This window comes from Oryctolagus cuniculus, chromosome 2 (genome assembly GCF_964237555.1).
Source record: "Oryctolagus cuniculus chromosome 2, mOryCun1.1, whole genome shotgun sequence".
NCBI classification, from domain to species: domain Eukaryota; kingdom Metazoa; phylum Chordata; class Mammalia; order Lagomorpha; family Leporidae; genus Oryctolagus; species Oryctolagus cuniculus.
Window position 1 is genome coordinate 30496645 of NC_091433.1, and position 26650 is coordinate 30523294.

At 39.3% G+C, this 26650-nt stretch overlaps 1 protein-coding gene across 3 annotated transcripts in view; it reads left to right on the top strand.

Moving 5' to 3' along the window:
- Window positions 1–26650, top strand: part of DTHD1 (death domain containing 1) — a 127318-nt gene that overhangs the window by 8128 nt on the left and 92540 nt on the right. For all 3 annotated transcript variants that reach the window (XM_070069634.1, XM_070069633.1, XM_070069632.1), the window contains exon 3: window positions 1775–1902. Coding sequence is in view for 1 of the 3 variants with exons in the window: in XM_070069633.1 (XP_069925734.1) it covers window positions 1775–1902 (128 nt within the window). In the remaining 2 variants the exon portion in view is untranslated. The remainder of the gene's footprint in view (window positions 1–1774; window positions 1903–26650) is intronic.

Consider the following 26650-nt stretch of genomic DNA (forward strand, 5'->3'; position numbering starts at 1 on the left):
GTCCCAAGTGTTGGGGCCCTGCTACCCATTAAGGAGAGCCAGTTGAACCTCCTGGTTCCTGGCTTTGTTCTGGCCCAGTGCTGACCATTGCAGCCATCTGGAGAGTGTGCAAGCAGATGAAGATCTCAATCTCTCTCTCCTTCTCTCTCGCTTTCTCCCTCTCTCTCTCTGTTTCTCCCTGTCTTAGTGACTCTGACTTTCAAAATTATTTTAAAAAAAATTCCACCAAAATAAGAGTGTTGGTTAATCCTATTATTTCCTGAAAATTTCAAAGTCTCCCTATACATCTACTGGGTGTAAGAACATTGTTCCCACTTTGATATGTCAGTTCTTCTTCTTATTCATTTTTATGTGTTTGAGAGACAGAGATGAGGAAAAACACCCATTGACTGGTTCACTTCCCAAAGGCCAGCAATGGTCCCCAGGGCCTGGACCAACGCCAGGAGTCAGGAACCCAATTGTTGTCACTCACGTGGATGGCAGGGATTTTACTACTGAGCCAACACTTGCTGCTTCCCTGAGTGAGCATTGATACAAAGCTGGAATTGGGAGTGAAGCCAGAACTCAGATCCAGACACATCAATATTGAACGTGGGTCCCAACCACTAGGCCAAATACTTGCCCTCTCCCATGTGTTTCTGTAATTGAGTTTACTAAATACATCCAAAATTCTATGATTCTGTGCTGTAACCAAAACAAAGCACTGTGTATCTCTATTCTTTGCTTTTTTCTTTAAAAACTATATTTATAATAGGTAATTAACTTTGAAATATCTTCTGACATCAAGAAAAAAGAGGGAGGGATTTAAAGAAGCCAAACATTGCAAGGTAGAAATACAAAAGCAACAGCTAGAAATAGATTTCTCATGAAGCAATGAAATTAAACTGTTAAAAAATAGCTCTTGCTTGAATGGAACAGAGCATTATCACTGTAAATGGCTAATGAAAAAGAAGAAAAGGATTAATATAACCTCATACCACAAGACAACTTATCAAAAAAGCAGAGGTCAGAAACTAGCTGCCTGTGGGTAGCATGAAGGCAGGAAGTCCACAGTATGTCCCAGACCACAGAGAGTTCTGCAATTCTTATTAGTCACTGAAATGTAGATTTTACATTAAAATGAGATTTTTTTAGCTTCTCTGTAAAACAATCAGAAAGTCTTAAAGTACTTCCCTGACACTCATGCAAAACATGTCTAAATGGATTGGAAAGTTAGCAGTCCTTCTTTTCTTCTGTTTGCTACAGTCCCTACTTACCCGTTTCTCCTTGAGGTTATGACTCAGGTGCTGTGGTGTGGAAGTTACAACTTTGAGATAGGACCTGAAATTAGGATGAGATTAAGGACAATCAAGGTGGGGGCAGGCAGTGCCTTGGCATAGCAAGTAAAGCTGCCACCTGCAGTGCCAGCATCCCATATGAGTGCCGGTTCCAGTCCCGGCTGCTCTACTTCAGATCCAGCTTTCTACTATGGCCTGGGAAATCAGTAGAAGAAGGCTCAAGTCTTTGGGCTCCTGTACCCATGTGCGAGACCCAGAAGAAGCTCCTGGCTCCTGGCTTCAGCCTGGCCCAGCCTTGGCCAGTTCAGCCAACTGGAGAGTGAACTAGCAGATGGAAGACCTCTCTCTGCCTCTCTTTCTTTCTCTGCCCAACTCTGACTTTCAAATAAATAAATAAATCTTAAAAAAAAAAAAAGACAATCTCTATGGGTGGCCCTTGGGGTAAGTTTATGGATTTCTAAAATGGAAATCTTAAGGGCGTGCCTTTTGGTTTGCAGTTCAGCACTGAGGAGAGAGTGGATGATGGCCCAGGTACTTCCGTTGCTGCCACCCATGTAGGAGACCCAGAAAGAATTCCTGGCTCCTGGCCTCCGCCTGGCCCAACCCTGGCTGCTGTGGGCGTTTGGTGAGTTTACCAGTAGATGGAAGATCTCGGTTTTTCTCTCTGTCTCTCCCTCTGTCTCTGCCACTCTGCCTTTGAATACCTAAAAAAAATAAATCTTTAAAATGGGAGTCTTAAAGAGCAGAACAGATCTAAATTTAGTAACCAACATGTTAGGACTATTTAGCAACAGCAGCAGTATGCTCATCACAATAGCTACTCAAGCATCTGTTGAGTTCTTAAAATAAGTCAAATAACACATTAACACATTACAGATGTTATTCATGCTAATTCATTCAGATAATTTTGTACATGTTAAGATGTTAAGATGCGAACAACCAGCAGAGACATGGAAAGAAGCAAAATAGTCCTACTTCACTGTATTCTTATCACTTACAGTATGACAGTAGAAGCAGATATGACTCAAACAATCATGCAAATTTATTATCTGTGTGTTTACATATATGTGTTCTATGTATTCACACACTACATACAGCATACTACATATATAATACTATTGTACAGATAAACAGAGTACACATATTCCATAGTGTATCCATGTATACATACATATGTACTTTATATTTACATGGGCATAAATTACATAATTGTGTTTAAATAATACAAGTTTGCTGATGGTTATCTATTTCTAACCACAGTAATTGTCACTGCATGTGACTCCAATTAATACAGTTTTGAGAATGGAGAATGGAGGAAATGCTTTTCTCCGTCTCCTAGCCTTTTGTTCATGTGGAGGTAGTTTCTAATCCTCCTGGCATCTTGTTGTAGCACCATCCCCACTCCACACATTGTGCCCTTTGGTGGCAAGTGCCTAATCTATTTAGTGTCTTTGGGAGGAGGCACTGGCCACATCAACCCTGCTCCTTCATCCTCCCTTACTCTTCGTGGAGGTTCCACAGGGAAGCCAAAATCCCATGTTACTCTTCTAAGCTATAAGAATTGTGGGAAGCTTCAACCTGTCCAAAGCTTCCAGAGCCTAGCATGTTTTCTAAAAGTGATATTTAATTCATCATCTGTCTGATTCCTTTTTTTTCATTCATTCAAAATCAGGTACCCCAGCAGTTGTGGTATTAGGAACAAACAACATTCTGTGCTATAGCAAGCAGAGAAAGGGCAATTTTTCATTGGCCAATCAGAAAAATCCTTTGTAAAGAAGAGATATTTGCACTGAGAACAGAGTGCTGAGTGGGAGTGAGCTCTGTGTACTGTGAATAGGGTGGGGCAGGGGAGGGACTGGAAGGGCTGAGATTTATTCCAACCTAAGAAAAGCATTTGTGAAATCTCAGAGGCACAAAAAAACAGGAATTATAGAAGGACTGAAAGAAGGTCTTTTGGCCATACTGTGGATCAAATAGAGTAGAACAAGATGGAGTTGGTCAGACAGGTGGCTATATCACATAGATTCATATAGACTATACTGAGGTTTGGGGTTTTTTCAGAAAGGCAATGGAAAATCATTGAAGGAATATAAGAGGAGAGAACTTAAAGCATTTTAGTTATGTATTTTATACAATTTCCAAACAACCCTTGATGAAACATACTATTATTATGGCCATATTCCAGATGAATAAGTTGAGATTCAGAAAGATTAAATTGCAAATATATTATTTGATAGCAAATAATGATAATTCCCAAGGCTGTCCTTTCACCCACTCTACTGTTCTACGTATTCAAAAGAAGTCCACAATGTAATCTGTAGAAATTCTGTGACATCTGTACATTTGCAGACTGTGACTTACAAATAATATATGTGAGCAAAATTCATCAGGTTTTAAGGTGTTCACAAGTTTTTTTTTTTTTTTTAATTATTCAACACCTCTGCATTTAGGTAAATAGAAGAGACAGTGCTGTGAATTCATCCTATCAGATTCTACAGTATAATTCTAATACTTTATGGAGGATTTAATTTGTTCAATGTGAACTGCCTATTTTGTAACACAGAAATGAATTCAGTATTGTTCCCAAACCAAAGAATTAAAAATAGATTTGGAGGAAAAGGAAAAGAGGATAAGAATGTCTCAGCACATCATGAAAAAGTTTTGGTAGATTTGAGAGTGAAGACACTAATCAAGTTACTTTGCATCTAAAAGAGAAATTAACACATAATTTAAAAATTCATCATTGACTTCATAACAAGTTTGTACACTAGTTACTAGTAACTTGTATGTCAGAAATGTCTGGTATTCTTACTCAGAAAGTTTCATATATCCTGTTTCTTTGAACAACTAGTCTTAAGTTTCTTTAAAACACATTTTGTAGACAATACATATGCCATTTGATTATTTTTCTTTGTGTGAAGTATGACATACCAACTCGGTTATGCTGAATAGCAGGTGCACCTACTTTCAAAGGCCTAACACAAGTTTGCATTTCCTTCGCTCTACATGGCTTTGGTAGCATCCTGTGTAATGGTTTTATATTTTTTCCTGTGGAAACTCTCATACCCACATTACTTCAACTGCAATCTGCTTTAGCAATCAGAAAACATGGTGTCTGCCCAGTAGATTTAGCAAGCATTTTAAGGAAACCGTGGTAGTCATGCTTGATTGAACTGTTCTTTCTTTCACTTGTAAAGGAACCACTGCTCATGAATTCATTCAGCCATGAATGCTTGGCTTTTGCAATACAGTTTCTAGGACACTAAAAAAGGAGATTTTTGTTTGTCATTCATTTCCAGAAAAGAGGAAAGTAAAACACCACAGAATCTGTCCCTTGTCTTCATGCTCTGGGTGGAGACAATTTTTACTAAAATAGAAAGAACAAACAATAAATCCAGTGTAATTCATTTAAGTATCTTCGTAAAGTGCAGAGTACATTTCAAATAAAAAGTGCAACATTTAAACACTTATCAGATGGGTAAATATTTTATTTAAACAGCATAAGTCAATAGGGAACAATTAAATATAGAGAACTTTAGTCGATCTTTGTCCTTTCCAAACTGTGCTTTTCAATCTTTGCTTCTGCCCTGAATGAAATATATGATGGGACTAGTAGATGTTCTGTCCTATGTTAGTGACCAGAACAGTCTAATTTGCATGATGAAAGGGTCTAAGCTGCTCTAGTACACGGGCTTACTCTATGCCAGTTTATTCAGTATAAATCTTACTGTCCTCAATCACTCTTGTCCCACAAGCCTGCTTCAGGTCTGAAATCTGCCTTATGGTGGTGGGGGAAATGGGAGGGGCTAGATGTTTTCTTACACGCCTATCTCCTCTCTCAATCACCAGCTACTGCAGCAAACCCCTCAGGGATCAGATCAAGGGGAAAAGGAGATTGAGAGGAAGGACAGTTTCTTACATAATGCAGCAATAAATCTGGCTCATTTTTTCTCTCCCCTCAATTTCCAGCACACCTACTAACCACTGCTGGACTTTGGCCTGCCTACTGCTCCTGAAATGCTGGGAATACTTCCACAGATGCAGCAGCTGTTGAAGTCCTCTTGGTCCACTTTTTGGAGTATTACATTTCCTCCTTAAATACACTTAGTGCCCCAGTTCTCGCATATCTTCTGCACTGTCTAGCAAAGTTTAGGATATACAACTGGTATTGATTTCATATGTGTGGATTGTTGTCCTACTTTCTTCAGAGTTGAACCTTAAACCTGCCTTACATGCTACATCTAACATGATCAAGAATAATAGATAAGAGCCTTTGGACTAACATATCATTTTGTAAATTGGAATTAAAAACAGAAATATCACTCTATCAGTAAGGCAGTCTTTCATTATTATAGGAATGTGTGCATGCATGTGTGTGTGGATAGCCATACTTACTAAATGCTATATATTTATTAATACTGGACTTATATTTATCAAATGCTACCCACATGCAAGTCCTGCACATAAACTACATTTCCTAATCCTCACAACTCTATGGATTAGATTCTATTAAGCGAGAGTACTTGGAAGTTGAAGAGTTTAAATAACTTGCCCTGTTACCTACTTTGTGAATGGCCAAGCTGGTGCTTAAACATAGTACTACTGTCAGATGCATAGACCTAGCTCATGGTAGTTATATATCAGGTCACCTCTGCATGGAACTGGAGTGTTGTTAGCTTAAGTAGTGACTGGAGGAGTCTATTAAAATGGCTTCTTGCATCCAAAGCTGAAGGTTTACTCGGATAACAGACTTTAACAGCAACTATCATCTCTGTGTTATTGATAGGAATCATTCATGGAATAAGGTGTGTCCCAGGTACAGGCCTGTACATGACCATAATGTTCTTATTAAACAATATGAGAAAGTAACATGATCCAAGTCTTCAAAATTCTCCATCCACTCACTCACACATATTTTTGCATATTTAATCAATAATACACAGTGATGTCCTGACTCAAATTTCTCCTGACACTTAATGAATTTTATAGCTTAGGTAGTTCTGATTTCTAGCAGTCTACCTATGCATTTTGGATTCTAATATAGATTCCTGCATCTATAAGCAGTGAGATTATTTCATTCATAACAGCTTTTGAGAAAAACAATGAGTTCAGTCAATAAAATGACCAGGCAGGTCATCCATAAGCCATGTTGTTATCATGGTGGGTTCTCAGCAAATGGATTTGCTCAGTAGGTTAGATAGTATGTTGAAGTCTTTAAAACACTAGAAGTTTTTTGGATTTTAGGTCTCTGTGATCTTAGTGGCAATGTTCATTTGAAGGGGAAAAAAAAAGAGGAATTGGGCCTGAGGAAGATCCTGAGAATGATCATTATTGTAATGCGTGTCCAATATTACTTTAATGCATATTAATATTTAATAAATATGTATTTAAGGAACAAGACATAGATCCAAGGGAGAACTTGATGGATAGTTCAGTCTGATGGGAAAATTATCTCTATAGAAAACCATGTAGATCTCCAACAACTCTATGTAAGCCACTAACAAAATTAGCATTTCAAAACTAGGGTTTCCTGCTAGGTCTACAGAATGCTATAGGAAAATAAGAGAAACTTGATTAAGTAAGCCTAGAAAATGCTTCAATCTATATTTTCTTCTGGAGATTTAATGACACATATTTACCATATTTAAGTCTTTAAGAAAATCATACAGCAAAGAAACTTTTTTTAATCTTGTTTAATTTAGCATTTCTTAGAGCTCTTTGACCAGGAAACCATCTTTGTGCAATATTTTTAGTCTTCTGAACCAGTTTCAAGAAACCTAATCCAGTGAAATTAGGGAACCACATATCCCATAAGTAAGACTCAGAGAGGATTAGTGAACATTACTTCTTGCAGCGAAGCTATTGAGGATATTTGGCAGCTGATGGGGGAAAGGGGTGTGTGTGGAGATGAGGTAAAAGGAAATGATGCTTAAAATGTTACCAGCATGCAAATATTCTTGATATCTCTTCAGGATCTGCAGATTTTAAACTTGAAATAGCGAGAAACTCAATCAAAGAAAGTGGGGCCTGCTGCATATGGGTCCAGATGTCAGTCCACCTCTTCATGAAAATGAAACAAGGACGTATCTGAGGACCAAGTTATATTCTTACCTAAAAATTAATTAAAAATAATTTCAAATCTGACTCACTTGCAGCCAAAAAATAATTAAGATCAAAAAGGTGTGTGACATTGAAAAGTTTAGCCTAGAATATTTGTAAGTGGATGGTAGCAAATACCAATATATACCTTAAAAAATCTTACTGAAGTATCCATAGCACATGGAACCTGACAAAACATAACTTTCTACCAACAGTGAATGGAAACCATTATACTTAGGGAAATAAGCCAGTCCCAAAAAGACAAATACCATATGTTCTCTCTTATCTATGGTAGCTGATAGAGTATCTAAAAAGTAATGTAGAGCAGTGAAATCAACACTTTGAGATGGGATGAATTTTAACTGCCCTTGTCTTGACTATTGAGGAACAGTGTTTTTTTTTTTTCTTTGTACTATTTCATGAACCCTTTACTTAGTGTAGGGTTAATCCTAATCTTATGAGTATAAAGTTAACTGAAAATAGATCTTTGTAAAAAATAAGAATGGGAATAGGAGAGGGAGGATTAAGACAGGAGAGAAGGTAGGGTGGGAAGAATCACTATGTTCCTGACTCTGTATATATGAAATGCATTAAATTAGTACACCTTAAATAAATTTTTTAAAAATAAATAAAAAACATAGCCTTCAAAGAAATTTTGAGATAGATATTTGTTAAAAATATATCTATATAACCGAAGGAGTTGGCATACTGTTCTAATAATCATAGGTTATGTTTTTGAAGGCTTACTTTGTGTCAAGTTCAGAGGCAATGTTTATGCAATTAATTATCTTAATTCTCACAGTAACTCACATTTCATAAAAGGGAAATAAACCTGAGGCTAACAGACTTTAAGTAATTTTCTTAAATTTAAAAGTTGAGCCAGAAATAAACACTCCATTCACCATCCCAGTATAGGATTCTTACATATCTGGGTTACATAAGTTAGGATATTTGCATGTGGAATCAAAGACCAAAGTAAGAGTTCCCCAAATAACATAGAAGTATATTGTTCTCTCAGTTCATTTATAAGTAGTCCATGACTGGATTGAGTTCTCTCCTGACTGAAAGTGACCTTCTGTCCTCACCCCTGCCATTTTAATGTTAAAATGCTCATACCCAATTTGATGTGATAGTATTGAATGAGCCTGTAGGAGGTGGTTAGATCATAAAGATACAGCTTACATGAATGTGACATATGCCCTTTTAAAAGGGACCCCAGAAGTCTCTCTGGCATTCTTTCCATGATCTGAGATAGAAAGAGAAGATGACACTCTTAACCAGAATTCAGCTATGCTGGCATCCTGAACTCAGACTTCCAGCCTCCAGAATTATAAGATGTAATTTTCTGTTGTTTAATTCATCTGGAATACAGTAATTTCTAATAGCTCAAACTGCCTAAGACACCATCTTTATCAACACACATATCGTATCATACATTCGATGGCCAAATGTAATTTCTCTAGCTCTTATCACATCTGCATTCCAACTAGAGAGAAGGGAAGAAGACAGGTCCATACTTTTATAAGTTGGACCCAGTAGTTGGCCTTTGCATTTACCCATATTCTGTGGGCTACAACTTGAATTACTACATATAGCTTCAAAAGAGCCTGAGAAATTACATCTTTACCCTGGTCATCTACACACTTTGTTAACATTTCAGGGTTCAACTGAAAATCAAGTAAGAGGAGGCTGCTTGTTTAGCAATGTCACATGTTTTTATCATGGAATCACCAGCTACAGGCTAGTTAATTACAAGGTCCCTACCAAATATTTTGATTTATCTTTAAAGTAGTTTACACTGGGTAATACCTTCTGCTGAAAGATTTAGTCAACAAAAATATTTTTTATAAAATATTCTTTTATGATGACTGATTTTTCTTCTATTATGATATGATGGAAGTTATATTCAATCTATTCAAAAGTATTATAAAGTCACCGGACATTATTGTTTAATCCAGATATAGGTCACAAATAGCAACCCTATTGCTATGATACTATTAAGATAATAAGTGTATTAAAGCATAAAGGATAAACAACCTACAAAGATGAGTTCATGAATGACACATGTCTATAAAGGTCAAGGAACGGGCACTAGAGCTGTTGACAGTCTCAAGTATCCTTAATGGGTTAAATGGATATTAATTTAAAAAACTAATTATAAAACAGTTAGCTAATGATTTAACCTAAAACACTCACATCACAGCCAATAAAGAATATTTGTCCTAACTAAATACACATTATGTATATGAAAACACAAGTTGTCCATAAGATTGATTTGGACAACATGTGAGAGAAAAATCTAAGAGCAACTCATTTCAAAATCCATGAAGATAGAATATTTGAAAAGATTCTGTAGAAATTTGTACAAAGATCAATTTTCTTGGGAAAAACTAAGAAAAAATCTTGAAATAACACAGAAATTATGGCAAATGTCATTACATTACAAGTAAACAGCTGAATGTTTGGAGACTGTCTTTCTACATTTTGTTTAACTAAAAGCATCAACTTACAGTGAATTTATCCTTTGACAGAAATAAGTCAGTTAAAAAGAATGCTGTTTTTATATAGCTTACACCTGTATAGAGTTTAGATTTCATTTTATGCATTTTCATCTTACTCTTTTATTTTTTACCTTTTCAAATATTTTTCCAGATATTCACTTTTATTGAGAAATGGACTATATATACCTCATTTTCATTAATACTTGATAGCTTTCAAATCTTTGTAAATTTCATTTACTTCTTAGAACTACTTCGTATTAATGCAAAGTGCAATGTCTTATTAGAATCTCTGAAGTGCATTATATTTTTTAATTTTCTCTTGTTTAACCAGTGAATCCAGGGGTTCTGGTTTATAATCTCTTTTAATTGGTTAGAGTTCTGCTTTTATTCTGGAGTTTTTAAGAAGCACTACTGGCCGCGCCACGGCTCAATGGGCTAATCCTCCGCCTTGTGGCGCTGCACACCGAGTTCTAGTCCCGGTCGGGGCGCTGGATTCTGTCCCGGTTGCCCCTCTTCTAGGCCAGCTCTCTGCTGTGGCCCGGGAGTGCAGTGGAGGATGGCCCAAGTGCTTGGGCCCTGCACCCCATGGAGACCAGGATAAGCACCTGGCTCCTGCCATCGGATCAGCGCGGTGCACTGGCCGCAGCGCGCCGGCCCGGCGGCCATTGGAGGGTGAACCAACGGCAAAAGGAGGACCTTTCTCTCTGTCTCTCTCTCTCACTGTCCACTCCGCCTATCAAAAAAAAAAAAAAAAAAAAAAAGAAGCACTACTAAATCTTTTCTAATAAGCTCTTTGGACCCTCCAATTATAATTTCAAAGAAATGTAGGTTTTGGGTTTCCTCGAAGATCATGTATACACATCAACAATCTTCAACAAATACAGGGGAAATTTATTCTTTTATAAATGTAATAGAACTTGGGAGAAAGTTTTATTCCAAATCATATAGGTTATGGGCCATGTAAATACTTTTTACATTTTTAGTGATGGTCTCAGCTTGAAACTGAGTTCTTTTTAACTCTGCATGTAGGTAAGGTCAAGCATATCTGGAGGATCTATGCTAGTCTTTTTGAAAATATTTTTATGTCATAAAAATCATTTGTTGAAATATAATCTTCAGAGGAAGTAAAAATAAAGTAAATAAGGAAAAATTAATAACAATCTGGTTGAAAAAAGGCAGGGGCAGGAGGGGGGAAATCCTACCCTCTGTGGGGAGGATAATTCCAAATGCTATAGTCTGTCAGTACATAGATGTTCCTTCAGGCCGGCGCTGCGGCTCACTAGGCTAATCCTCCGCCTTGCGGCGCCGGCACACCGGGTTCTGGTCCCGGTCGGGGCACCGGATTCTGTCCCGGTTGCCTCTCTTCCAGGCCAGCTCTCTGCTGTGGCCAGGGAGTGCAGTGGAGGATGGCCCAAGTGCTTGGGCCCTGCACCCCATGGGAGACCAAGAGAAGTACCTGGCTCCTGCCATTGGATCAGCACGGTGTGCCGGCTGTGGTGGCCATTGGAGGGTGAACCAACGGCAAAGGAAGACCTTTCTCTCTCTCTCTCTCTCTCTCTCACTGTCCACTCTGCCTGTCAAAAAAAAAAAAAAAAAAAAAAAAGGAACAGATGTTCCTTCAGCTCAGCCCTGTGACTCTGACCTCTGCCATGGGAAAAGACTTGTAATAAAACAGATTGTAAAAGTGAAAGCTATTCGCTTCAGAACAGAACAGAAAAGCAAAATACAAAGTGTACCAAGAAAGCAGCCTTTGAGTGGACAGGTGATTTCATGACACAGACTTTTGGAGCCAAGAGTGAGAAGAGCAGGTTGAACAGCAGGCCTCTATCTGGCCCACCTCTGATGACTATCAGCAAGAAGTCCTGCCAGTACCTGCAGTTTCAGCAGGAGGAAGCAACACCACTCCTCTCTAAGTTTCATAACTTTCGAGGACTTAGCAGAAGTCACCAGGAACTGGGAATAAGAAGAAAACTGCAGCTATCCCATAGGAGCTAATAGGCTGTTTCTTGAGGACATCTAAGATGTATCATGGAAACACTCATAAATAGTTGAGGGGAAGGCAGAGCCAGGGAAGGGAGGCTAAGCCCCTTTTATATATTAGAAGTCACAAAACAGTGAGGGAATCAGACATGGTCCAGTGAGGAAACAGAATTCATAGGAAGTGTTTGGACAGGGAATATTTGATATAGGGAATGGTAGGACAGATATTGGAGGCCCTGAGAGCCAAAACACAGGAGTAAACTCACAGTTACTAAGAGCAAGTAACCACATGGGAGCAGAAGGGAAGAGATGGAGGTTACTGATGTCACCCCTTGGAGGCGGGGCCTCCAGAGCTGAGGGTCAGACTGTAGTTAGGCCTCCTTCAAGAAGTACCAGAAGAGTAGGAATAAAGGGTCACTCTTGGGGTAAAGGTGGCATAGCCAGGCAATAAAAACAAGAAAGTCAGGTTTTCTTGTCTTCTTTTCTCTGGTGTTTTTGTTGGCAGAATAATAGGATAACTGCTGGCAAAGATGTACTACACAGAAGACTATGGAAGCAGGGATTTGGGGCTGAGCCACAGCAGATAAATGGAGCAAGCACAGAAAGAACTGTGTGTGTTATTATAACCATATATTTTCTTCCAGATTGATGTGACAGCACCCTCGGTGGTACTCTTCCTTTGATCTGTATCATTTGAAATTTAAAGTTGAAGGGGGCCGGCGCTGTGGCACAGTGGGTTAATGCCCTGGCCTGAAGCGCCGGCATCCCATATGGGCAACGGTTCTAGTCCCGGTTGCTCCACTTCTGATCCAGCTCTCTGCTGAGGCCTGGGAAAGCGATGGAGGATGGCCCAAGTGCTTGGGCCCCTCATCCGCGAGGGAAGCCCGGAAGAAGCTCCTGGCTCCTGGCTTCGGATCGGCACAGTTCTGGCCGTTGCGGTCAATTGGGGAGTGAACCATCCAATGGAAGACCTCTCTCTCTCTCTGCCTCTCCTTCTCTCTCTGTGTCTAATTCTGACTTTCAAGTAAATAAATATATCTTAAAAAAATAAATAAATAAATCTTTAAAAAAAAGAAATTTAAAGTTGAAAAGCAAAAGAGATAAATGTCTTGTATAATTTCTCTCAGAAAAATGTTTGATATAAAATATGGTAAAACTATTATTTTTGAAAGATATTTTCTAACAATTTAATATGTTGATATAACAATAGTAAATAATTTCATTAGCATCTTGAAGATTTTTTGCAGCCAACTTTGGATATGTTAACAATAATTTAATATTTGAGGCCTGATTGATAATGCCTGCTCCTGAAGTGTTTGTAGAATAAAATGTTATCCCTTGACTTTTGGGACACAAAAAGCAGGACTTAGTTAGGCATATTTGTAGGTATTCTTATTCTTTTAAGGTTTTTGTACAAAATTTTAACCATCCATGTTTCACACTGAGAAACAGAAGGATGAATCTTTACATTGGGACATTAAAATTTGGGTACTTTACAAATGCAGTAACTCAGTAAGTTCTGGTCATTTTTTTTTTCTGTTTGGTATTTGAAACAAATGAATTCTACTTACTTTAATCCAAAAGACAAGGAATTAGACTCTGAAGCCAGAGTGCATAGAGCTCAATCCCTGGACTGACTCTAAATTTCCCATTTATTCAACAATGTTTATTGAACTGGTTCTATACCAGTCAGGGTTTAGACAGGAAAAATGGGTCACTCTTAGTTGGAAAAGGAAGGACTTGTTATAGGAATTAGACTTTACAGAATGGGAGCTGGGAGGAAGAAAGAGGAAGTTAGAAGATCAGTAAAGAAGTTAGCAAGCAGCCAATCTGAGAAGCCAAGTGTATCCATTCGCCAAGGAAGAACCATAAAGGGGGGCTCATGGTAAGTTGCTTGTTCTGTAGAGACCAACTCTATGAGGCTCAGACAAGTGTCCAGGTCTATGCCTGAGGACACCTTTGAATATCAATGAGAGTAGGCTAGAGAAAGACCTAAGGCTGGAGAAAGACCTGGAGGTAGATGAGCAAAGGATGAACACACCCTAGAACCCACTGGGTACCACCTCATCTGGCCCTCACATCATTGGTATGCTGAACAACTTTCAGAGATTGATCTGCTGTTTCACTTGCAGTTTTCAAGTCTCTTGCAAGTTCTTTTGGCTAACTCTATAGGTAGCAAAACCACACAGGTAAGAGGATTCTGGGAAACAGTTCTTAGTTTAATCAAGATGACATAATAGTCCATCTCAGCCTGTGTGTACAAGAAACTATAGTAAATAGGGGTTGGTGCTGTAGCGTAGTGGATAAAGCTGTTCCCCGAGGCATTGGCGTCACATATGGGCGCCAGTTCTAGTCCCTGCTGCTCTGCTTCTGACCTAGCTCCTTGCCAATGAACCTGGGAAAACAGAAGAAGATGGCTCAAATTTTTGGGCCCTTGCACCCACATGGAGACCCTGAGGAGGCTCCTGGCTCCTGGTTTTGGTCTGGCCCAGCCCTAGCCATGGCAGCCATTTGGGAAGTGAACTAGTAGATAAAAGACTGACCTCTTTCTCTCCCTCCCTCTCTCTCTTTCTATCTCTCTTTCTCTCTCTTTCTCTGCCTCTGCCTCACCCTCTCTGTCACTCTGACTTTCAAATAAATAAATCATCTTTTTAAAAAAAGAAAAGAAATTATAGTAGGTAATTTGCAAAGTGGGGGAAAATAACAGGTGTTTGTGAGAAAGAACTGACATAATGCATGTAAAAATGTTAATAGTGTCTACCACAAGATGAACACTCAAAAAGTGATTTTGTTGCTTAAACTGAAGTAAGACCATGATAGGTACATTGCTTTTGTTGCCATGAAAATGCTCCTGTTAGGTCTTTGACCACAGAGAAAATAATCAAGTGATGGCCCCAGTTGTCAAGCTCTGGAATCTATTGTTTCAGTTGTACTAAGGCCTTGCATATTCTTTGTTCCCCAGCCATTGTTTGAGTTGGGTGCTGTGATGCTAATCAGATGTGTTCCTGGGAGACTTTGGACCCCTCTGACAGTGGAGACCTTGGTTCAAGGCCTCCAAGTCAGCCATGCTGAAATAGACTGGCAAAGCCAATCTACATCATTTCCACCCAAATTTCTTCCTTCCTTCCCTTCCATTCCCTTTTACCGAGGATCAGATAGAGCTTTTCCAGATCCTTCTACTTTCTGAAAGTCCCCCTAATGAATTTCTAGCATGTTTAATCAGGTTCAGATCATTGCTTCCTGGAGGATATGGATGAAGACAATTCCAAAGAAAAACATCGGTGCACTAAGAAAATGAGCCCTAGCACCAGAGGGGGCGGGGGGGCGGGGGAGAGAGAAAATAAGCAGATGATTAATTTAGGAAAAAAAGTGATCTTCACAATTTAATTAGACCACCAATGGCACAAATTATTCAGTTGTTACCTGTAAACTATTTTTTACATAAAGTTTCAAGAGATGACTTTCCTTATACAGGTTGACACCTGTAGTCCACATACCCAGCCCTGTGTCACAAAAGCCAGGCTATCACTGAGGAGGTCTGCAATCAGAAGGGGAAAATTCTGTTGTCTTGAGTTACTGGTGAGGGCTCATGGAAGTCACTCTCAGTCCATGTCTCCTGTCTTCTTGCTCATTTCTACTGGACTCTTGTCTTTGTTTATAATGAAGTTATCACTGGGAGAGGCCTGGTGAAGAATATTAACCTTTCCCATCGTCCAAAAAAAAAAAAAAAAAAAATCCAGCTGGGCATAGGTTTACTTCATCTCACTCTTTACAAAGCAATCATGAATATACTGAAATGCCTGAGTATTTTAGCCCAAAACATACTTGATCAAATATTTGAATAAGACTCTAAGAGATAAGGTAATCTCATTTTTCATTTGCTTTAACCTCTATTCCTGCTTCAATTAGACAATTAGATTAAGTTAATTCACTCTCACCTTACAGAAAGTGCTTTCCCAAGAATGTCTTTTAATGGGCAAATGTTTTTAGCAGATTTGATATAAAAACAATGAAGACCTTTTGAAAGTACTTCAAAGCCTCTTTTAGAAACATTGTTCATCATATCAATGTCCTTCACAAATATTTTGATACTGTAATCCCCTAGATTTTGGCTCCAGGAATGTTTTATAGGTATAAAACTTTCATCTAGAAGTGGGACTGGGCAGGCATGTAGTCTCATGGTTGGGCTGCTGCCTAGATACCCATGTCCCATGTTGGAATACCTTGGCTAAGTATCCACCTCCAGCTCCTCACTTTAGCTTCCACCTAAGGCAAATTGTAGAGGCAGTGGAGTTGGGAGCCTGCCTCCCATGTGTCTCCCATGTGGAGACTCAGAATGAGTTCCTGACTCTTGTCTTTAGCCCAACCTGATCCTGGTCATTGAAGATATTTGGGGAGTGGGCTGGTGGAATGGGAGTGCACTCTCAGCCCTCCCTTCTTGATCTGTATCTAATAAATACTAAATAAATGGTAACAAAATACAAATGAGACTAATACTTCATCTTGTCATTCCCTTGATGGCCAAGAAACTTCACTGCTAAAGTTCAATACTTAAATATGAAATATCTCTCTTATGGTAGTTCTTTTTCTCTTTTACCTTTATACTTTCTGATCTTTCTGATTTTATTGTAATGATCATATTTTTAATATATGTTTATTTTAAGCACTCTGAAATGTTAGCCATCACAAAGCACACTGAACACCAGAGTAAGGGAGAGGGTTTATTGGGGAAAACCCAGCAGACTGGAGGGAGAAGGAGAGTAAGAGAGAAAGAGGAGAGAGAGAGAAGGCTAGAGAGAGAGTGAGCAGGAAAGAAGAGAGGAGCTAAGAGAGCCACGTGTTCAGGAACAGGTCCTTTTAAAACTTTGCCCGAGGGTGGGCAGGGAAGCAGGAGCAGCGACTCCCATTAGGATGGGGGTGGAGCTTGACAGCAGTGGTTGGGCCATGTGGCCACCTGGCTTCCAGCAATGGTGGGGTGGGGGGGTGGGGTGAAGGGGTGGGAGGGGGCTAGAGCTTAGGATGTAAATCAGGGTGTAGATCACGCCATAGATAAAACTGCACCAGTTTCTTAGCATGAAATATTTGGATTTTTTCAGAGAAGATGGGAGTAACTAGGTTTCTATGAGATTTTAAATAAATTATACATGGACATATATAACAATATTTACCCTAATATTTACCCTTCCCAAGCAATGATTACACATCACTTAAGAAAATTTAGAAAGAAATAAGACTTAAGGGACTTGTAAATAATTTAACAGTTTTAATTCAAGCAAGTGTGTGAGTTAAATAGTCTATTATCTTACTTAAAATAAGTGACTTTTTCCCTTTAACCTGGGCCAGATACTGACTGACTGGTTGTAGACCTAGCTCTGAAATAATCAATCTCAGTATATAGACTGCTAGTTTTTCCCTATATTAATTCATAAAATAAGGAATTGGAGTAGGCAAACCTAATGGTTAATTTTCAGCTCTGAAGTTGTGTGATTCCTTCTAAATTTAAGCTTATTTGACTTTCATGGGAGAATACATTGAGAAATAACAATAAGAGGTGGCCTGGCAAGGGGAAGTTTTCAAACTGTTATCTATTTACAAAGGCACCCTCAGGAAATGGATGGTAGTAAACCATTGCCTCTTAAATTAGATTTGAATGTTATATCACATAATGAGGCTTTTGAAGTTCTGAGAACTCAAAATCCATTCAGTGATCTGGCATCATGAACATGGATCCCAAACCAGTCAAAAGAACTAATTCATTATGGAAAAAAATACTAAAAATATCTACAATTTCTTAGTTATTACAGTAGTTTTGTGAAAACACAGTTAGTTTAAAAACACACATTTTTGGTATAGATTGTGTAAGAAAGACAATAAACTTGACAGCAATGCAGAACAGTCTTAGTAACTGTTTGGAAGTTTAGCAATTTGCTTTGGTTCAGGCATAGCTGTTAACAATTACCTTATTCCAGCAGTCAAGATAAACAAAACAATCACAACTAAAGGAATTTGGTATTAACTTCATTGTGAAATATCAGATAATGCTTACATGCTGCAACAGGTTGACAATTGCTCACTTACCTGTAATACTACAATGAACTCCAAACAAAAACATACAATGTGGGTAATGATATGTCATTAGAAATCTGTTTATTTGAGTCTCTCTTACGTAGCTAGGTAGCCACTCCCAGTAGGGTAAATATGAGAAATGAGACTTTTCTCCCCAGTGCCTAAAGAGTAGGCATACAAATGAACATGATAGATGTTTAGTAAGCATTTGTTAAATGGATGAACATGTTTTTAATCTGTATTGCTTAATTAAATGTCTAAAATTGAACTTACTAGAATTCACCAAAATGAATGGACTTTATTTCTCCATAGTGTATGAAATGTATGTTAGACTGTGTGTGTCTAAATGTATATGTATATTGAGATGCCACTGATTTTAGTTATATTTCTGGTGCAAATAGCTGGTTGAAGAGGTTGCTATTGTTTTCATCTGAAAGATTGAAGCAGAACTCTCTATTAGTGGGAATTCTCTTGAGTCTGAGCTTGTGAAGTGCTGTTACCTCTATCTTACCTTGGTACTGAGATTCCCCAGAGGGTCGGTCTATCTGTTTTATGTTGCTGATGAAATCAGTCACAATAAAAAAAAAAAACACACACACTTTACTGAAACCTTGAAAAGAATCCAAATCCTTTAAATCTCAAAATTCAGCTATAAGGGGCTAGAAGTCTCTATCTGATAATGCATATGCCCACTGGTTTTTCCATTTTTCTCCCAGAAAATCATTGGCAGTAAACATATGGAGAAAGTCACAATGCTTAAATTTTCATTCAAACTCACATCCATGAAATCTCTGGGCCAACCAACTTACATTAAGTCCACTTGCCTGAGAAGTTCAGGTATTGAGCAGAATAATGTTACCATTAATAATAACTTAGTATATAACCTGAAACTCTCTCTCTTTCCCTCTCTCTTTCTCTATCTTCCCTTCCCTTTTTTCCTTTCTTCTCTTCCCTCCCTTCCTTCCTTCCTTCCTTCCTTCCTTTCTTTTTTTCTTTCTCTCTCTCTCTCTCTCTCTCTCTTTCCTATTAAAGATGTGACTGCTTCACATTCTTGTTTCTATGGGAACAAGATGTGCTTGGTATAACTATTGTACATGATGAGGAGATAGCAGTCACAATGCTGTGACTGCATCCCTGGGGATGACCTCACTGTTGAAGTTTCTTGATTGCTGCACTTTTGGTTCTTCTGTGGTTCCACTGTTCTTTCTGTAAGTTGCGACTTTGCAAAAGCTTTGAAGTTGCATCTGAAGATGTCTCAACTTATTAATATTTGATATTTGACACCATATTTGTCTGTGTGTGATGCTTGCTTTATTTTTGCCTTTGTAGTCCTTGACTAATCTATTTCATGCATTCTCTTTAAAGCCCTGTTTAACACATGGTTAATTTGCTCCTTTGATTGTAAAATTTCAGTTTCCTTTGATCTTTAGCAAATGCAATGTTAGTCACTCCAACTAAATTTTTTAAAATTTATTTACTTATTTGAAGGATAGGGGGCAGGGACAGGGAGAGAAAGATCCTGTCTACTGGTTCACTTCTCAAATGCCTGCAACAGCCAGGGCTGGGCCAAGTCAAAGGCAGGTACTATGAACTCAGTCTGGAACTTCCATACAGGTAGTAGAGACCCAACTACTTGAGCTATCACCTGCTGCCTCTCAGGGTACATGTAAGCAGGAGGCTAGAGTCAGGAGCAGAGCTGGAACTCAAACCAAGGCACTTGCATATAGGATGCATCTTTTTTTTTTTTTTTTTTTTTTGACAGGCAGAGTGGACAGTGAGAGAGAGAGACAGAGAGAGAAAGGTCTTCCTTTGCCGTTGGTTCACCCTCCAATGGCCGCCGCTGCAGCCGGCGCACCGCGCTGATCCGATGGCAGGAGCCAGGATCCAGGTGCTTTTCCTGGTCTCCCATGGGGTGCAGGGCCCAAGCACCTGGGCCATCCTCCACTGCACTCCCTGGCCATAGCAGAGAGCTGGCCTGGAAGAGGGGCAACCGGGACAGAATCCGGCGCCCCAACCAGGACTAGAACCCGGTGTGCCGGCGCCGCAAGGTGGAGGATTAGCCTATTGAGCCACGGCGCCGGCCCAGGATGCATCTTAAACACTATGCCAAATGCAACTAGATTTTTAGGAACCATAGGGAGAAAAATAATTATTTTAAGCCACCTGTAAGATTAGGATAATGCTTAGCACATAAACTCACAATATGTGTAGACTGGTGGACAAATGGCCTACTGTAATTTCTCTGTAATATGTAGATGTCCTCATTTTTAGTCAGCAAAGATTTAGTGAGAAATACTTTGCTTCTCTGAAATGGATTACTACTGATAATCTTGCCTTGTTCTATTCATGCCTCAGAGGTGATGCTGAATATATTTTCCCCAAATATTTTATTTTTAAAGATTATGTATTTGAAAGTCAGAGTTACAGAGAGAGAGGGAGAAACAAAAAGGGAGAGAGAGACAGGGGAAAGAGAGAGAGAGAGGGAGAGAGAGAATCCATCCACTAATTCACTCCCAACATGATTGCAACAGCCAGGGGGGCCAGGCTAAAGCCAGGAGCCAGGAGCTTCTTCCACATCTCCCACATGTGTCTCAAGTACTTCAACCATCTTCCACTGCCTCTCCCAGGCCATTAATAAGGAGCTGGATTGGAAGTGGAGAACTAGGACACAAACCAGCACCCATATGGGATGCTGGCAGTGCAGGTGGCATCCTCACCCACCATGCCACAGTGCCAATCCCCCCCCCAACATGTTGATTCCAACCAATTATAGGCTCAAATCTCACAGCGAAACTGTAGGTTGGCTGTTACCACTATCACACTAAAGCAGTTAACATTGTATGGAGGCTTAAGCTACTCACACATAGCCCCAAGGTAGACTGCTGACTTTCTCAAGAATTCAACTGCTTGATTCCTTTTTGCATCTTTGTTTTTGCATCATAAAAAAGGTCATTGTCACAGCTTCTGGATTAAGTAATGCCTCAAATTGCTATAAAAACTTACTGTAATCTCTTAGACAAGGAGAAGGAGAAGGGAGGGGAGGGGAGGGCAAGGGAGGGGAGGGGAGGGAGATGTCTTTCATCCACTGCTTAACTCCCCAAATGGCCACAAGGACCAGGGCTGAGCCTCCTCCAGATCTCCCACATGGGAGTAGGGGCCCAAGAACTTGGGCCATCTTCTCTGGGATGCTGGCACTGCAGGCGACATCTTTACCTGCTCTACCACAGCACTGACCCCACGGAAGTCATTTTCTATAAAGAGGCACAGACTTCTACTATCCTGTATAGTCAAGTAAATTCCTAACACCATTACTGAAATGCAATTACATCATTGATCCCTAAGTACCTAGTTTGTTTTTCAGGAGTGATTTTAGGCTTTTGAGAAATACAGACAAATTTAAGGTCAAGAAGGGATTACAACTATACATTTGCATGGAAAGGGTTATGAGAAGAGAGGTGGGAGAAGACAGAGTCAGGTTACCCTGTTTAAACTGGTATCCTCTTGGTTCACCCGAACTTGGAAAAATGGCTCTTATTGTACATTTGTATGCTGTCTGTTTGGGTTTTTGCCTTTTTAAAAATATATTTATTTATTAATTTGAAATCCAAAGCTACATAGAGTGAGAAGCAGAGGCAGAGAGAGAGAGGTCTTCCATCCGCTGGTTCACTCCCCAGATGGCTACAATGGCCGGAGCTCTGCCGATCTGAAGCCAGGAGCTAGGAGCTACTTCTGGGTCTCCCATGTGGGTGCAGGGGCCCAAGGACTTAGGCCATCTTCTACTGCTTTCTCAGGCCATAGCAGAGAGCTGGATCGGAAAAGGAGCCAGGACTTGAATTAGTGCCCACATGGAATGCCAGCACCGCAGGTGGTGGCTTTACCCTCTATGCCACAGCGCCAGCCTCAGGTTTTTGTTAAGACATATTTCCTTTTGTTTTCCAACACCTATATTCTTAAGAAATGACAATATAAAAATTAATGAAAAATTTTCCTAGCTAAAGTGTAGCTCTGACTTTTTAAGACCTAATTTTGAAATGACTCTCTCAGTTCTTTTGTAGGAAACAGCTAAGAATTAAAAATTCCTCTCATCTTGAGGTGTTAGATAACACCACAGAGAGTATTTGCACCTCAGTTTTAGGGCCTGTCTACTAGCTAGACCTATTTAAATTGTGTAACCTGTTTAATGAGCTCCAAAAATAAATGTATATTATAGAGAAAACTAAAGCACACCCACTATTTACAGAGAAGTGACAGAAAGAGGGCATTTCTTCAGTATGTGACCCAAATAACCCACATCAGATTTAATTCAATGTGGGAACCTGGGATTACAGTGACACTGTTTTCTGGGTCTCCCAGTAATTGCAATAACATCTTTAAAATGTAGAACATTCTTGGATTGGCTGTGTCCTAACAAAGGCTGAGTCGTTCATGAGAACAGATATTAATCCATTCTCGTTCTCATTTTCATCACAAGGGGTTACAATATTTTTTTTTTTTGAAAGCAAATGTAGTTTCCATGAAATTTCACAGCTGATTCTGAATTCAGAAATAAACTAGTAAGTAATCGTGTGTTTCTGACAGTACTCAAAAGAAAAATAGAAGAAAAAAGAAAGTCCCTGGTAAGCTGACTGCCTGTGCAAACCAAGCACCCAGGCTTACAGGTACCTGTGAAGACATCCCACAGAAGCTCCAGATTTTACCATTCCAGATTCACTCTTAAAAAATTCAAAGAATGTTGCTGAAGAAAATCACAGTCCTGCCAAGACTCCAGGGTAACTAGGTGACTTTTGGAAGGTGAGGCAAGGCAGCAAGTGCAAAAACAACATGGAAAGTGTGCTGAAAGGAAGAGGTGGGTGGGAAACAGAGCCAGAAAGAAGATGCCATGGTGAATTTCACAATAAATGTGCTTGCCTGGGGCCAGCCACGGCTGTTCTACTCAATCATTGCTCCTCCCTGGTATCCTGGAATGGCCCTGATCCCAAGGAGTAGAGGTGGAGCAAAAAGAAAAATTGATAACTGTTCTTTAATGATTGGGACCATAGTTAATACAAATAATACTAAGAGGAAGTTGATACCTTATGATCAACTATGATGGTTATCAAGTATATGAGAGTAGAATGCTATAGCTCTATTTATAATAAATTTTATTTCTGAGAAACAAAGGCACTTGAAGGTCCAGTGTGTACAGTAGCAACCTCTTACAATGGACATTGAGTCCTGAGGTGCTCTCAGATCACCAAATTTAGACGGATGAGTTCAAGGATTTCTGAAAAGAAGCAAATTCGACATCTCCCTACATCGCCCCCCACTCCAAGAAGACTTTCCATGGTGAGGGTGTAGTTCATGCTGAAGAATGTGTTTCTTGCAAATTTATTTTCGCAGTATGAGGAGTAAGGATATTAATGACAGCTATTTTCAAAGGGATGAGTTTTTGTATGATATGCCTAGGAATAAGTTCTCTAAGAGAAGTCATAGAGTGTAGGTAGAAGGGAGTTTTGTTTGGGGTTAAGACCTAGAAGAGCATAATCATTCCATTGGTGGATTTTGTTATAGTTGTTCAGAAGTAAAGAAACGGGGGGTGAACTTGGAAGAACATGTAAGTGTCTTTTTCTTCTTTTTTATATAAACTTTTTTTTTGTTTTGACAGACAGAGTGGACAGTGAGAGAGAGACAGAGAGAAAGGTCTTCCTTTGCCGTTGGTTCACTCTCCAATGGCCACCACGGCCGGCGCGCTGTGGCCAGCGCACCGCGCTGATCCGATGGCAGGAGCCAGGTACTTATCCTGGTCTCCCATGGGGTGCAGGGCCCAAGGACTTGGGCCATCCTCCAGTGTACTCCCTGGCCACAGCAGAGAGCTGGCCTGGAAGAGGGGCAACAGGGACAGAATCCGGCGCCCTGACCGGGACTAGAACCTGGTATGCTGGCACTGCAAGGCAGAGGATTAGCCTAGTGAGCCGTGGCACCGGCCTTTTTTTTTTTTTTTTTTTGACAGGCAGAGTGGACAGTGAGAGAGAGAGAGAGACAGAGAGAAAGGTCTTCTTTTTCTTCTTTAATAAATTCTCTTTTCTTCTTTTGTGTATTTCTTTCTTCTTGCAGGAACTACTCAAATCTCTGATTATCCTCTGGTAGAACTAATGCAGCGAGGAAGGCATTAAAACAGATTCTGAACACTAAGGAGCCATTGAGTAGACTAGAAATGCCTCTGGCACATTCTCACTTGAAAATCTGTCTCTGAAAATTTTGGCATGGAAGAAAAATGTGTAGTTAATATTTCACATGAAAATTTATTTCACTGGTCTCATATTATAGGCCCACGACTACATAACACATCCTGATCTTTACAAATACAACAATGACTCAACAGAGAACTGTTGCAAAGTTGTAATCCAAAGCACTGATATTAACTTCAGAGGCCATTAATGCTGTTTAAAAGGCTGCTAACCACAATGGGTACCTATAATTATTTTCAATTCTGTTACAGTTCCTGACACCCTGAATAATCTATTTTCTTGACATAGTGACTTTAGAATTTACCAGTAAGAACTTTTAACACCAACTTCCAAGTATAACAAAACAAGTCAAAATCCATAAAAACTATAATTGAGTGTTAAAGATTCAAGAATTTACTTAAACACAAAGGAATGAAAACATCTCAAAATATGTCCATGTTTTTTTTTAAAAATCTAGTGAAACCATTTGAATTAATCCTTTTACTTATTTGTTTCATCAATATAGAAAATGATAAAAATGAAAGATAAGTTGCAAATTGCAAACTAAATTCCCCTATTATCATTTTATGGGGGATGTATTTTTTAAGATTTATTTATTCATTTGAAAGTCAAAGTTACAGAGAAGAGGGGAGAGACAGAGAGAGAAAAAGTGAGAGCGAGTGAGATCATCCATTCATTGGTTCATTCCCCAGATGACTGCAATGGCCAGGGCTGGGCCAGGTGAAAACCAAGAGCCAGGAGCTTCTTCCATGTATCTCACATGAGTGGCAGTGGCCCAAGCTCTTGGGCCATGTTCTGTTACTTTCCCCAAGCCATTAGCAGGAACCTGGATTGGAAGTAGAGCAACTGGGTACAAACTGGCACCCACATGGGATGCTGGTATTGCGTATAGTGGCTTTACAGCTATGCCACAACTCAAGCCCTGGGATGTAATTTTGTAAAATAAGTATTTCCATCTTTTCAATTTGGATGAAAATCATTAACAGGGAATTGGTTGCCTGTGTGGACCTTATTTGGAGCCTGAATTTTTGAAAAATTCTAAAAATACTTATGACTTTTATGAATCAATTTGTTATTTGAGCCCTGACCAAATGTTTGATGATATTGAGATTCTGAGAATCATTTTTTAGGGTTAAGAAAAGTATCATAACTTATCTAAAAAGTGTGGATTTTTATAACTTCTCATCATTGTTGTAACTTAACCATAAAACATTTGTTGACCTGCTACATGTAGAGATCTGTGCTCCAGATGCAGTATTAAATATTGGACTACTACCAGGTAGTAATTACTCCACAACTGTTTGAAGATCTTGCCCAGCCCATTTAACTGTTTTAAATTTAAGCTCATGCTTGAGAACTTGCCACTGAATCCTAAGCATTTTCAAATAATAAATCGTTCTTTAAAAAGTCTATGGAGTATGTGATAGCTGTTCTGAAGTAATCCACTGCATGTGATATGTTGTGTCAACTTTAAGATCATTGCCAAAGGATCTGGAGGGAATGCCTCTTTTAACTTTAGCTCTTTTTTTTTTAACAAGTAATTTAGTTCCTATCAAACATGTAATATACACATTTTTACAAAAGACTCATACAGCATCACAACTTTGAAGGAGAGCAAAAGACCCTGGAACCTTGCACTCCTCTCATGTCAGATATCAAAACATTTCTTAATATCCTCTGGGCAGAGGCTGCCAGAACACCCCTAACTGGACAAGTTGGACTCTTTCATTACCCATTCCAGTAAGAGAGCACTCACATCATAGGAAACCATGGGGTGTTACTCTTAAAGTGTTTGAAAGTGTTTATTATTAGATTTGAGCTTTGGTTGGGTGATTGTGGGAGAAATTTTCTGCTCTGAAAGTGAAGCCATCTAAAGGTTAAACAATGCTGAAATTATTTATTGCAATAATTTTTTTCTATTAGGAGAGTAGACTACAGCAAAATTAAAGGTGTGACTGGTAAGAAACAGTCCTCATGCATATTGGCCAGAAGAGGGGATTGCTAGATATTCTGTGACTTGACAAATCTCATGTCTCTGTGTAGACAGTTATGGAGTGGTCTTCATTCTGTCTGCGTACATCATGATAGTGATGTTCTTTGAGAAGGTTTACATTCAACAGGAGAATGCCAGCATTTAGCTATGAGTGCTGGGCCAGCCTGTGACAGCACCTAGCCTAGTTGATGGTACCCAGCTGGTTCCTATAAGTCAGATGTTGATTTTTTTATTTTTTGCATCTTTCTCCAGAAGCAATTACATTCAAGTTTTAGCAATTTATTCTGGTCCTTGCCTACAAATTCTTTCTTTTAAAAAAAGACTTATTTATTTATTTATTTACTCGAAAGGTAGAGAGAGAGATTTTTTATCATCTGGTTCACTCCCCATATGGCCATTTAAAGCCAGGAGCAAGGGATTCCATCTTGGTCTCATGTGGGTAGCAGGGGACCAAGTACTTGGGCAATCTTCTGCTATCCCAGGTGCATTATCAGGAAGCTAGATTGG